The 14,660-nt window shown below is 50.2% G+C and overlaps 1 protein-coding gene across 1 annotated transcript in view; it reads right to left on the reverse strand.

Annotated features, from left to right (window-relative positions):
- Col27a1 (collagen, type XXVII, alpha 1) overlaps nucleotides 1–14,660 on the reverse strand; it is a 114,098-nt gene that overhangs the window by 73,022 nt on the left and 26,416 nt on the right. The window contains exons 6-9 of the mRNA XM_013030114.1: nucleotides 7,824–7,877; nucleotides 6,214–6,267; nucleotides 1,021–1,065; nucleotides 152–205 (exon numbers count right to left, since the gene is read on the reverse strand). Coding sequence (XP_012885568.1) covers nucleotides 152–205; nucleotides 1,021–1,065; nucleotides 6,214–6,267; nucleotides 7,824–7,877 — 207 coding nt within the window. The remainder of the gene's footprint in view (nucleotides 1–151; nucleotides 206–1,020; nucleotides 1,066–6,213; nucleotides 6,268–7,823; nucleotides 7,878–14,660) is intronic.

The following is a 14,660-nucleotide window of genomic DNA, read 5'->3' on the forward strand; positions in this document are numbered from 1 at the left end:
CTGCTGAGAAGAGCTGGCTTGATCCAGACCCCTGGACAGCTCTTTCTTTAGGGCACAGCTCCTCAGCCTCAGCCCATAGCCCCCCACTGCCTGGGGGCACCAGTGGCATCTCCACCACGGTCACAGAGCTTCCAGAAGCCATATACTGCACCTGCCTGCCAGGGTAACCTTTGGCCCCTGGGCTGCCCTCAGCTCCCAGCTGCCCCTGCAAAGAACAGAAAAGAATGTAAGGCAATGAGAGACTCTGCCCAGCTCAGGTGACAAAAGACCAGGAAAGGACAGGAATGAAAGGCAAGGCCTGCTGGGGCCATGCCCACACCTCTCTAAACTGACCAGCCTCACTCTGAAAGAAACATTCTGTGCGCCGGGCACTGGTAGCTCATACCCATACTCCTAGCTACTCAGCAGGCTGAGGTCTGAGGATTTCATGCAGTTCGAAGCCTACCTGGGCAGATAAGTCCTTGAGATTCTTATTTTCAATTAACCACCAAAATGTCAGGAGTAGACCTGTGGCTCACGTGGTAGAGTACTCGCTTGACAGAAAAGCTCAGGGACAGTGCCTAGGCCCTGAGTTCAAGCCCCAGAACCAGCACCAAAAAAAAGCCTTCTGTAAGAAAGCCCTCTGTAAGAAAGCACGGAGGGGGGGCTGGCTAGCTCCCCGCTGGCAGGACTGCTGTTTGACTTGGGCCAGGACAGCCCAAATTCCTGCAAATCCCAAGGCAGGCGGGTGGCGGGGATAATATCCCCTCACACTGCCTGGGACAGGCCGCCTATTCATGGCTCTAAGTGGAGCCAAGCAACTCAGCTCATGCCAGCCCAGGCCAGGCCTCCTCAGGGACTCTGGTTCTTCCAGGCCCATATGGCTGGAGCTTTTGGGGGGTGGGGGGGTACATGGGCTTCAGCAAGGTAGATAACAGGGCAGCCAGGCTCTGGGGATGTAGGGGGTCCCGAGCAGTCCCTGGAGAGCCAGGGACTGGGAGGAGGGAGAGTGAGCGATACAGAACAGGTCAGAGGCCTTACCTCTTCTCCAGGGTGTCCTGCGGGTCCAGGATAGCCTTTGTGTCCCTGTGGGGAGGGGTGGAGAGGTACATCAGGTCAGAGGGCCCACTCCACCTGTGGATGGCAGGGTCCAGCCTCTGCAGCCCTGGCTGGACACTGCCAGTCCACTCAGGGTTGTAGGCTGTAAACACTCAGTAAACCATCCCCTTGTGGACACTATGCTGACACTGCCAGGGGTGGCAGAGCCCCCACAGTCATGTCTGCTCTCAGCAGCTAATACACCTTGCACATTTCACGTCACAGAAGAAGCGGTGACAGACAGATCTGTGGACGGATGGACGGGTAGAACACCACGTGAGGTGGGCTGCTCTCGCCTGTCAGCTCTGCTGTTTCACACCCATGACCACCTCTATTAGAATACCCAAGACCACAGTCTCGCTCCTGCTGCAGGGCCGCAGCCTGTTCCTGAGAAGAGACTTCCCCTAGCTCCTGCCTTACTGTGTGACTTTGGATGGGTCATTTCCCTTCTCAGGCCCCCAGATGGGGTGGCTGAACTCTGAGTCTCTGCTGGCTCTGATGCTTTGGAACTCAGAGTTCTGACTCCCCTAGAGTCTAAAACACAGACAACACCGACAAGATACGCCAGGTGAGCGTGCCCGCGCACACGTGTGCGTGCACACATACACACACACACACACATACACATATACATACTCACACAGCACTCCTCAGACTCCCAGGATGCAGTCCTCTTATTTATAAACATCAGGGCTTGTGTGATCTGAGAGGCCCAAGGGGTTTACCAGTGAAGCATCTGAACCCACTCACACCGCATCAAGACAGCTCAGCTGTACAGCTGGGCAAGATGCCTCCACCTGGGGCCCAGGCTCTGTTTCCAGCAGACACATTGGGCCACAAACCATGGCTGGCAATGTGCATCAGACTGGCCTGGATTCTAACACTGCTCTATATAACTGGCTAGCTGTGAGACACTGACTCTACAGTCCTGAGCCTGGTTTCCCTCGACTGTAAAATGGGGAGGTATGGGCCAGTACATGCGTTTAAACACTCAACATAATATCTAACATAGAGTTCAAGGGCCCTGAAAAAGCGAGCTGCTGACTGCCAAGATCTTCCATTTTCATTGGATTATTCCTTCAACAAACAGTCCAGTCAGAGCGAACAAGTGCAAAGGCCCTGGGTGTTCTCTGAGGTCCCAGGGAAGCACAGGGAGGCTTGTGTGAGCCGCAGCATGAGCAAGGATGGTCAAGACCCAGCATTCAGACAGCAGCCAACCAGAGCTTGAGCAGCAGCAAGAAGCTGAGCCTTCTACCAAGTGCTGTGGGACTCAGCATGAGCAAGCCCCCTCTCTGATCTCATTCTGCCCTCCTCTGCCTCCTCAAGGGCAGCTACAAAGAGCCTTCTGGGGGAGGAGAGGAACCTTAAGAGAACCATGAAGGGGGCATCCAGGAGCCTTTGGCCCTCAAAACAAAACAAAGACAAACAAATGCACCAAAATCACCTGCATCAGAGAATGCATCATGGCCAGCCCTCAGACAAGCTTTGCACAAGCATCTCAAATGCATCAGTTGGCTGATTCTGCACCCAGGAACAGAAACTACCATGCACACTTGCCAGTTGAAGAAATGGGTGAGAGAGGGGGGGGAGGGGGAGAGAGAGAGAGAGAGAGAGAGAGAGAGAGACTCTCCAGAACAAGCTGTCTGGGGGCAGCACCAGAGTTTTGACCTTGACCACAAATCACTGAGGCTAAGGACTGCCAGGAAGGACCACCCAAGAACCTCCACCCCACCCCACCCCCATCCTGCCCCAGCCAGGAGATGAATCTCCTGAGACAGATGCTCTTGGGGCAGAGGTCAGCCAAAGAACTCAGGAGCATCTGAGCTGGGGCGGGGGACCTGAGGCATCATTTCAACAACCTTCCGAGTGATCACTGAACAGAGAGAAACTGCGGCTCAAAAGTGATGATAGAACTGGTGCAAAGTTTCTTAGAAAGTGATGGCCAAGCCTAGACTGTTCCCCAGGACTCAAGAGCCCTGAAGGGCTATGAGCACTGCTTCTCAGAGCACTGCTCTCTGGGGCTGACAGGGAGCAGCACAGACTGTGAAGTCAAGGCGGGGCCGGGGGGAGGGGGCCTGGAACCACCTCGGCAATGTTTACTAAGCGGAGGCCAGCAAATAGCTTCAAATGACAGGGCTTAGGATGAAACCATTATCTTTTCTGGACTCAACAATTATGGGGTGGGCATGAATGGAAAGGTGGACCTGTGGGCAGTGATTTCCTGTTGTAAGCGGTGCCCAATAGGCCCTGGGGCAGGGGGACATAGGGAGGAGAGAGCTACCCAGAAACTCCAGGGACCAGTGTCTGCAAGGGGCCGCCGGCTGCTGGCAGGCGGGTCTCTACAGGACCTGTGTTTATAATAGCACGAGGTCTCTATTTTGGTTTGGGAGCCAGATTAATCACTGCTTACAATGCACACACGGAGAAACCAGACATCACCTCACTGTTGCTACAGACAGTCGCCCCATCTGTCCCGCGGGGATGCTATTTGGGTTCTGAGCAGGGGGTGAGGGGTCTTGTCCTTGCCTGGGGGGTCTAGATACCAACATGTGCTCAGAGTTCAGCAGCTAGCTCACTGGGTTCCTTCTCAGCCTTTGGAGGCCTCAGCCTCCCTGGGAGTAAAACAGACTCACCAGTCTTGCTCTACACGCTGTGGGCTTCCCTCTAGACTCACCCACCTGCCACCCTGGAAGCCCACACCCCTCTTGGGCAGGTCAAAGAGGAAGAAAGATGTCCAGTGGAAGAGGGCCTTGGGATGTGATTCTGCACAAGTCCCTGCAACATGTCTGGGCCTCAGTTTCCCTAGCTGGCCTCTTAACATAGCCTGTTGGCTCAGAAGTTGCAGGATTTTGAGATTGATGGCTGGTCTAGAAGTACAGATCATCAGAACCGACCTGGTATCAACACTAGATTCTGCTCTGTGGAAGACCTCATTTCCTTATGGCTCATTCATTTATCCACGTATTCATTCATTTAGCAAACATTTGCTGAACCCCAACTATGAACAAGACCTATGGTAAGTGTTAGGGCTACAGTAAACACATACTCACTCCATACCTTCTAGAAAGGGGCATCAAGGACATAAGTAGAATGGAAGAGAGGAACCAGGTACTTCAGCTGGGGGGAGGTGTACATTGGACTGGAGGGAAAAAGGTGGGGAAGGAAATAGGGTAGCACGGGAGAGAGGCTAGTGGGAATAAGCCATGGGAGCTGGGAGTCCCTTAGTAGAAGGAAAGCCTGAAGGACATTCTCCTAGGTGCTCTACAGAACTAGAGGTAGAGACAGTGCCCTAAATTTTAGGGTAGGCCTTACATGGGACAGCTTCCCCTCACCTCCTCTATATATAGCATGTCTCTTCCCCCACCCCCATCATCACCAAGGTGATGCTGAAAAGCTACTCTTGAGCCGACCAGGCAAGGGAGCTGCCTACAGGAAGAATAGGTTCCATTCCAGACTCTGGTGTCCAGGCCCCTGGTCCTCTTCTCTGGCCCTTTTGATGGTCAGAGCTGTCCCATGCCCTGCCCCACCCTCTGAATGACTGGTCTCAGCTCACCGCAGACCACACTTCTCTACACATTTGACTGGCTGCTGAGCCAGAGGTGTATTTCAAATAAGTGTTTTGATCAATGGTCTTCTGATGCACTGAAGCTCTTTCTCAGCTTCAGAAAGTTGCCTGTCCCAGCTCAGGTGAGCTGAGTCCTCTTGACTGTGTGTTCTCAGCCTCTCTGGCCATCATCTAGTGAGAGCAGGGAGCTGTAGACTCCCCTCTCTCCAGCAGGAACTGATCCAGATCTGCTTTTCCCATCTCCCCAGACCTCTGCTGGCTTCCTATCCCATGCAAAGAGAGACCACCACAGGCTGCTTTATGAGCCAGGACTGGAAGGAGCCTTTCCACTCACACTTCATCCATCAGAAAGTACTAGAACACGGGGGGGGGGGCAGTGAGCTGGGGAGCCTCTCACTGTGCCAGGAGGGATGATGTTTCCTAGCTTGCAGACAGCTGTGGAGGAGAAGGAGATAGGTGGCCATGGGTTTCCAAGCCCCCTTCTGCCATGAGGACCTTCAGGACAGGGATAGGAACTAGGTGGGCCAGGGAGCTGGCAGCAGGGAGCCAGGGCCCTAAGCCCATACGTCTACCAGACAGCTCAGCAGCAGCAGGAGATCGTCCTGTACAAAGTGAGTGACCCCAATTGTCCTTAAACCATTTCCCAAACATCTGCCCTCCACAGTAGTAGGCTCAGCGGGGAGAGCCAGTCTCCATGTGAACGCCTTGGTTGAAGAGGCGGGATCCAGGGCTGGAAATGACTGCGCTAAGCTGAGCAGGTGCTGACTGACAGGTGGGAGACTGGGTAGTCTGAAGTGGGGTGGGGGCTCCCAGGAGGCACAACTAGAGCACTGTTGAAGGATGGGGATACTCGCCACAGAGTCAAAGAGGAAGGAGATCCAAGGCACTGTGTACCATCTAGGGAAACAGAAACTCTTCCACTCCCCCCCACTCCCCCCACTGGGGTCCTGAGAAACTCAGTACCTGTGGAGACCAGCCAGCTGGGATGTGACTGGGGACATTCAGAGAGCATGTGGCCTCCAGAGGTCACACCCTCCTCCTGTAGCCCATTAGCAAGGGAAGAAAGTTTGACTCGAAGTGGCTACCAAACTGCCCTGTTACCCAACCAGAAAATGGCAGAGGAAAGCAGGCGCAGAATCCAGGTTCCTCTGACTCCTGCCCCAGGTCCTGGCCATGCTGAGCAGGGAAGGGACCACTGTCTCCATCTCACATGGGAGGAAGGAGACACAGGTCCAGGGATGGAAGAGCTAGACTTCTGCAACCACAGGCTCTGACCGATCCATAGAGCTCTCCGTCTCCTCAAGCATCCTTACAAGCAGCCCCTCAGAAAACAAAGCAAGCCAGGACCACCCTTCCTCAGCCCTCCCTAACCACAAGGGTGTGGGGAACACCCCATGACAAGGTCCACTTGGCCCCCTGCAAACCCACCCCTTAGAAACTCCACACCTCCCACCAGCACACCCTGTGCCCAAGGAGGCAGGCCAGGCCAGGGAGAGCAGACGGCCCTCAGTGCTGCTGCCAAAGTCTGGCTTGCTGGAAAGCCATGGCCACGCTGCAGAGCCCAGACATACCTTCCGTCCCCGCGGTCCTGGATCCCCGGAGAGCCCAGGCAAGCCCATGTCACCCTGGAAGACACAGGCAAGGGGGTTAGGCAGGGGCAGGCTGAAGATGCTTGCTAGATTGAAGCCATGCTATCTACAACAAATCATAGAAAAGCCCCAGAGGAGACTCAGAGGAAAGCAAGAGGAGTAAGAGTGGAGGGGTGCCGGGACTCAGGCCCTTTCAACTCAACCTGCTTTTTAATCCTGAGCTTTAGGAAAAGCCAGCACTTGCAGAATGCATTCTGATGCTGAAATCATGGCTTGAACCACACTCCAGACAGAAAGCACCTGTCCTGCATTCCAGTCTGCTCTTCCCATTGCTGGTCATAGTGGACTCTAAGTAGGGGGGACTTGAAAGCAGGAGACTTGAAAGCAGGCCAGGCAGGAGCATGAGACAGGCCCAGGCTGCCAAGCTTCTAACAAGCCAGCCAGGTGGGGTGTTTTCTCAGAGTGTAAGCTGGTCATTCTCCCTGGCTTATAAGGCTCTGGGGAGTATTGAAGGGGAGTGCATATGGACACCATCCAGGGTCCCAGGTCTCCCCAGCCAGGTTGACTGGATAAACATAGTTAGGGGAGAGTATAAAGCACTGAGCCACTTGTGACTCAGGGAAAGCAAAGGCAGGAGCTGCTTGCCTGGTCCTCACATAACAGCTCAGTTTTCGAGTACCATCCTGGCAGTCAGGATAGCCCTGATTCACAGGATAGCCCTGTCCACAGGAAAGATGGACAGACACAGCATCCTTATAGTACAGTACATAAAGCATAGGGTGAACTCGCCTTGAGCTCTAGGCCCCTGGATTCACCTCTGTCCCTGTTAGGCCACAGGATGGCTGCTTCAGGGAGGGAGAGTCCTTGGCTCAAATGTTTTAGCCTGCACAGCAGACTTGCGGTATGGGAGTGAGCAAGCTTTAAAGGCCTAGCCCTTTCCTGTCTACCTCCTACAAGTCTACAGACCATCTGCTTTGATCAACAATCTAAGGTGGAAGCTTGGAAGCTATTGGACATGGGTGCCAAGAAGCTAATGCCAGGTAGGCACCGGTGACTCACACCTGCAATCTTAGCTACTCAGGAAGCTGAGATCTGAGAACTGTGGTTTGAAGCCAGCCCAGGTAGGAAAGTCCACGACATTGTTACCTCCACATAAGTATAAGAAGCCAGAATGGGAACTATGGCTCAAGCAGTAGAACACTAGCCTTGAACACAAAAGCTCAGAGACAGCACCTAGACCCACCCCAGGACAGACAAAAAAAAAAAAGTAATGCCAAGGTCACTTCACAGGCTATGCAGAAAGCTCTTCAGAGCACTGAGCAAAAGGCTGTTCACCAAGGTGTGTCGATAGCCAAAATCTTTTCTCATTTTCACTTGGGATGAAGGCACTGGGGGTAGTCATGGCTTGGTGTTGAGAGAGCCTGAAGGATTTCAAGGAAGAAATGAAAAGAAAAAGAAAGAAGCCACCCCAACCTTTCCAGACTTGTCCATCCCCCTGTCTCTGACACACACAACCTCTGCCACAGCATCTGCCTGAGGAGGGTGAGGCCACGTTCCTTCTTCCCTTGAGCACTGGAGTCTGTGGAACCTACCTTTGCTCCATCGTGGGCCTGGCCTGGTGAAAGCCCCGGATCTCCTTTCTGTCCCTGAAACAACAAAACAAGTCTGCTTTAACCATCCAGTCATCTAGAAAGGATGCTCACTTCCTGCTCCCCTGCTTCAGTACCTCCCTATCAACCCCCTGTGCCCCAGAAGGAATTCCATTACTCTTCTACTCGAACTCCTTCTATAGCTCACACGAACTGCAGGAAATCCAGATGCTGTCTTTTTTCTTTTTTTTGGGGGGGGGGTCCAGTTGTGGGCCTGAACTCTGGGCCTGGGCGCTGTCCCTCAGCTCTTCAGCTCAAGGCTAGCACTCTACCACTTGAGCCACAGCACCACTTCCGGCTTTTTTCTTTTTGCTTATGTGGTACTGAGGAATTGAACCCAGGGCCTCAGGCATGCAAGGCAAGCGCTCTACCACTGAGCCACCTTCCCAGCCCCGTGTCTCATAACCCCGTGTCTTTCATAACCTTGGCTCCTGCCCTCCAGGCCAAACTCTTCTCTCCTGCCACCAGCCAGTTTCACAGAGAGGGAGTCTGGCTTCTTCATCAGACCACAGCCACCCTCTCTCCGTCGCGCCATGCACCATCATGCCACTTGCTCATGAGGTTGATCCACTTAGAAAATCTGCCTGGGTCACCAGCTGTGTTCTTCACCATACAGCCCAATGGGCCTTCGCCTTCCCCAGCCCATCCCTCAGGTAACCAGTCCACCTGCATGTGTTGCCAGGACTATCTCTTTTCTGCTATTCCCTCTAGGCTCTCAGAGGGTTTCTGTGAAAGGCAGGGAGAGATTTCTATTTTCTCCCAGGGAGTGGGTCGTCACCTCCTAAGGACAGTCACTCATTGGTACACTGCCATGAAGGTTACCTTATGTCGCTTCCATGCTAGCTAGATGGAATGAATGGGGAAGGGACCTGGGATTGTCCTTGTAACACAATTGGGGAAACTGAGACCCCTGTAGGAGGCCCTAGATGTGGCACTGTCAGAACTAGAACGGGAGCCTGAAATGTGACTCCAGGCCTATGCTCCTGCCCCACAAGTCGGACTAGACAATGAACTTGGGGAGTCAGAAGCATGAACTGTACACCCTGCACACAGGAGAGTCCTGTCACCAGTACCTTGAGCTCAGGCCCTGGGTGCAAGGCCTAGAGTCCACCCAGTATTTCCCATGGGGACAATTAGCACCCCAGTTTCTGGCCCCCATTTTCTCAAACACGACCATGTTACTCAGAAAGCAGCACCTAAGATGTCAGTCAATACTGATATCATCTACTAAGAGCTCCCAACTCCCAACCTGTCCCCCCCTCCCCTGGCTCCTAAACCTGAAGGGCACAGGTCAGAGGTCCTGAGGGAAGCTCTGAACCTCACAGAGGCTCACAGTGGGACCCGGGAGGGAATTTAATCTCTGTGAGCCTCAGTTTCTTCACCTTGCAAAGGGGCTCAAGCACACACATAGGAGCACATGCATGTACATGCACGCAAGTACACACACATGCTCTTGGGTACGCTGGCTTCCTAGATTTGCAGGCTGGAACCCATGGGCCATGCCATGTGGGAAGACTAGCTTAGCCAACTTTGTTTAATTCCCACTTGATTCTTCATCAGAACTCAGAACTTCCAACCTCACTGACTCCACCAGAAATCTCCCATTCCAACCCCCCAGAGGAAAAGGGATAGCCTTTTGCTGCTCTCCTAATAGGCTCAGGTATGGTGAGGCATGTGCTATACACAGCCTTATAGCTTCCAGCATAGGGCAAGAGTGGGCTCTCACCTCATTTGGAAAGCCTGGAGGCTTCTTTCATAATCCCTTTCCTCACTTTTCCACCATTCCAGCTCTCAGGCCAGCTGCCTGCCACACATTGAAGGTCAGCTCTACCCTGCTGGAGCCACAGAACCCCAACCCCACCTGCACCCCTTTGGCTCACTTTTGAAGATCCTCACCTCCAGGATCCACCTGCCCCTGCAGCTTCCTCTCTAGACCCTCCCCCGCCCTTAGCTGCTCAGGAGCTCAGTGCTATGCCTTTTATGTCCTCGGTGCAGTGCAGCGAGGCTTGGGCTACTAAGGATTCCTGTGGCCAAAAAAGGATGAAGCTTCTCCTCACCCAGCCTGTGCCCACCTCGGTCCACAGCTGACAGATGAGTTGGCATACAAAAGTTGGCAGGCATGGGTCTTTGAGTCCCTTGCTCGGTCGTTTTACAAAGCAGGAAATGATGCCCCAAAGAGATGACAGTCTTGATCCTTGGTCCAGAGCCCACAGCATTTTAGTTATGTGGGGTTTCTCTCTACATTCCCAACAGCAGTAGTATGTGGGGCATAATCTCTGCCCAAAGATATTAATAAAGGCAGATATCAGCTGGGCAATGGTGGGCCATCCCTATTATCCTAGCTACTAAGGAGACTGAGATCTAAGAATCATGATTTGAAGCCAACCTGGGCAAGAATGTCTGGAACTCTTATCTCCAATTAACCAACAAAATGCAGAAAGTAGAGCTGTAGCTCAAGTGGTAGAGCACCAGCCTTGAGAAGGAAAAAAAAAACAGAAAGAGAAAGTGCCCAGGCCATGAGTTCAAGCACTAGTACTGGCACAATCAAAGACAGAGACAGAGACCAGCACAGAGATAGAGACAGGGACATTGGCATGTATTAAACATCTACCGTAAGCCAAGTGTGGTGAAAACACAGGGAAGCAGAACGCACAGCCTAACCCTCAGGAAACTTATGGGAGAAACTAGACAGAGCAGCTCTAGCATTTATGGAGTGCATTCCTAATCCCTGCACATGTGTTAGCCCCTTTAATCTCCCAAATCTATGGGGTAGCAGTAATCATGATCCCCACTCTACAGAAGAGGAAAACTGAGGCAGGATATATCACTCATCCAAGCTCAAAGAGTTAGAAAGTGGGGTTTAGACTCAGGAAGTCTGGTTCCAGAGTCTAGGCTCTTTACATTTCAGCACAGTACAGTGAAAAGCTATACTCCAGAGCTGAGCGGAGGACAGGAAGACTGCAAAGAGCTTGGCCTGGGTGTGAGTAAATCCTTGAAGGGATTTACACAGAGGAAGAAGACAAAATGGAAGTGAAACTTAACAGATGTTCAAGTTTCCCCGTTGAGTCAAAGGTGGCTTCTGGGATGGAAAAGACCCTACATCTCCCTAGCCAGACCCCTAAGAGAGTGGTTAAAACATGAAGTGTAATGAATCATATCTGGAAAAAAATCTGGTTTCTAGACTCAGCTCTGTAGCCAACCAAAATCTGTGTGACCTCAAGGAAATTATAGTTGCTATGTGCATGGAGACTTTAGATTCTGCCTGGCCTACGTCCCAGAGCCTACAAGAACTAGAAGGCTAGGAGAAGGTGAAGTACATGGAAGTACATAGAAGGAATGGGAACTGTTCTGGGACCCTTCCCGGCAGGTAGGGTTGTGAGATGAGACAAGAGAGGGCTTTGGGTAGCTGAGGCCCAGAGAAGGAGTGAGAAAAAAAGGAGGACCGAGTCATAAAGGATCTGGTCATTCTGAGCTTCTGTGTAAATCATCTCCAATCCCAAATATCCAGGACAGGGCCTAGCCCACAGAAAGCATCAGAAAATAATTCATGACTGAGCAAATAGCATCTCAAGAGGCAATAGGGCTGAGGTTGGGTCATATCTGGCCCAGTTCCTAGAAGTTCCTTTGGAGTCTTACTACCTCTACTACCATTTCATGAATTTAGAAGCTCTAGCCAACACAATAAGGCAGGAAAAAACAAATAAGATCTACTGGCTTTTGAGAAGAAGAGGACCAAAATATGCCTGTCCTTCTTTGAAAATCATATGAGTGCCTGACTAGAATATTCAGCAGAACTGACTGAAATACTAGAAGAACTAATAAGATGATACAGTAAAGGGGATGATTATGAAGTAAATACAAAAATCAATATATTACTTCAATAGCTGAGAGCCAGATAGAAAATATAACAGGGAGGGGCTGGGAAGGTGGCTCAGTGGTAAAGTGCTTGCCTTGCATGCATGAGGCCCTGGGTTCGATTCCCCAGCACCACATAAGCAAAAAGAAAAAAAGCCAGAAGCAGTGCTGTGGCTCAAGTGGTAGAGTGCTAGCCTTGAGCTGAAGAGCTGAGGGACAGCGCCCAGGCCCAGAGTTCAGGCCCCACGACCGGACCCTCCCCCCAAAAAGAAAAGAAAATATAACAGGAAAAAATAACCTAATCATAATGGCAACAAAAATAAAATCTCTAAGTATAAACTGAATAAGAAACATGCAAGGATTACATAATAAAAAGTATACAATTTTACTGAGATGTTAAAAACTTCAACCAAATGAGAAAACATGCCAAGTGTGTAGAAAGAAAAACTTGATATTTTAAAAATGTTAATTCTTTGTAAATTAATATATGCACTTAATGCAATTCCAATAAAGATTCCCAAAGAGATTTTTAAAGGAAATGAAGATAGCCATAAAGTTTATCTAACAAAAAATAGCCAGAAGTATTTTAAAAGGGGAGAGGAGGAGAGACACATCATACAACAATAGTAAATGTCATATAAAATAAGATTATACTAACATACAAATATACAGGTAGAGCAACAAAACATACTAGAAGCCTGAAAGAGTCTGGTGTATCAGATAATGATCATTTGAGGAAATATTGTTTAATAAATGGTTAACTGCTAAAGGAAATATTAGATTCCTATTCCATTCCCATTAATTCCAGATGGTTTAAGAATTTTAAGAGTACAAATGATATCATAAAACAACAAGATGTAAAAATGAAGACATACGGAGGTGGCAGCATTGCAGCTCAAGTGGTAGAGTGAACAAAAGAGCTGAAGGACAGCACCAGGCTCTGAGTTCAAGGCCTGTGACTGACAAAATAGTGGAAACATAGCAAGAAAGAAATTTCCAAGTATAAGCAAAATAAAGTTGGAGGTGTAGCTCAGAGGTAGAGTGCATGCTTAGTATGTAGAAGGTCCTACTTCAGTTCTTAGTAGAAGGAGGGAAGGAAGGAAGGAAGGGAGGGAGGGAGGGAGGAAGGAAGGAAGGAAGGAAGGAAGGAAGGAAGGAAGGAAGGAAGGGAGGAAGGGAGGGAGGAAGGGATGGAGGGAGGGAGGGAGGGAAAGGAAAGGAAGAAGGGAAGGAGGGAGGGAGGGAGGGAAGGGAAAGGAAGAGAAAGGGAGATGGAGAGGGAGAGGGAAAGAAAGAAGGGAAGAAGGAAGGAAGGGAGGGAGAAAGGAAAGAACCATAAATTCTACCTTGTGATAGTACCCTCTCCAAGTTACTGGCCATATTATATGTTTCTAAGAAGTGTTTTCTATGATTAGTTAAAAACAATGGACAACTCCATTTGTGAAAATCACCATGAATAATCTTCAAAAGCAAATAATAAATTGGGAAAACATTGCTAGAGTAGGCAAAGCTTTAACAGCCTTAATATATGAATATAAACTACTTCTTACAAATCAATCACAAATGATAACCTCACACTTCCACTCCAAACAGACTGACAGTGGTAAAATAGAAATACAAGCAGATGTAAGTAAAATGTCTACCCATAGATGGCCAGGGAAATAAATGAAAACAAACATGAACTATCTACTTTTAATAGCTTCCTGTCTGACTAGAGATATGATTCCAATTGACAGAGTGCCAGCAAGAAAGGCAGGTGAGCGCTCAAGGCCTTGAGTTCAAGCTCCTGTACAGGCAACCTCTCGTACTAGCTGAAGTAGACCTTTCTAGAAAGCAACTAATAGACTAACAATTAGACTCTCACCCATGCAGAATGTTATCATCAACTATTCATAGACGCTTTCCTGTATACATACATATATATATATATATATATATATATATATATATATATATATACAGAGAGAGAGAGAAGTATATGAATACAAACATGTACACAGCTTAATCAGCAGAACAATCCTCTAAGGTATGAACAAGACATTATTATCCTCAGATAGCACAAGTGGAAGCTGAGGCCCAGAGAATTTAAGTCATTTGCCCAATGACACACAAAGCAGCAAGAGGTAGAGCCAGGATTCCAACTGAGTTCCTGCTGGCAAGTCAAATTCATGAATCTGATCATGAAATGACGGTGGCTTCCAACAGTGACATACAGTAATGCTCTTGGAGATAGTACTAGATATTAGCAAAAAGCAGTTTGAAGAGAAAGGAAATTGGCCATAGGAAGTGTGGATATTGGTGTTGGTGGGATGCCAGGCAGCCGTTCAAGCACATGTGGGGAGTAAAGATAACAGGAAGCGCTCAAATTGAATGTCAAGTGCAGCAGGCCAGACAGCAGCCTCGGCGGGTGAGGACCTGAGAACTGAGTTGTGGGAGGTTCCGTTTGCTCTGTGGCTCAGCATTGGGCCTGATGCCGGCTTTGCTACCTACTAGCTTTGCTACTTACTAGCTTGAATACCTACTGGCTTTGCTACTATTATCTTCTGGATTTTTCCATGCTTGTCTTATCTCTGTCATCACTGGAAGGGGACAGATGGGCACAGGACTGTCTCTGTCCCAGTTCTTGCCAGCTCCGCCCTGCATATCCATTCTTTTCGGTTGCCCACAGCAATCCTGACTTATAGACCCTCCCCTACCTCTGATCCCCTAGCTCCACCTCTGCCCCAGGCCTCAGCTCCCCCCTGACTGTATCCTAGTCAGCTCCAAGCCCACTGGGTAGCTCTAGGCCTCCCCTTTGGTCAAGTCTTGCTTCCCAGGTGGCCAGGTGGCCCTCACAAACCTCCCCTGTCAGCCTCTCCTCTGCCCAAGTTTTGGTGTCTTTCAGGCATTCTTTGGATAAAGTCCCCTCCCCCCTCCCCTGCCAAA

Source organism: Dipodomys ordii, unplaced genomic scaffold, assembly GCF_000151885.1.
Source record: "Dipodomys ordii isolate 6190 unplaced genomic scaffold, Dord_2.0 Scaffold127, whole genome shotgun sequence".
Lineage (NCBI taxonomy): Eukaryota > Metazoa > Chordata > Mammalia > Rodentia > Heteromyidae > Dipodomys > Dipodomys ordii.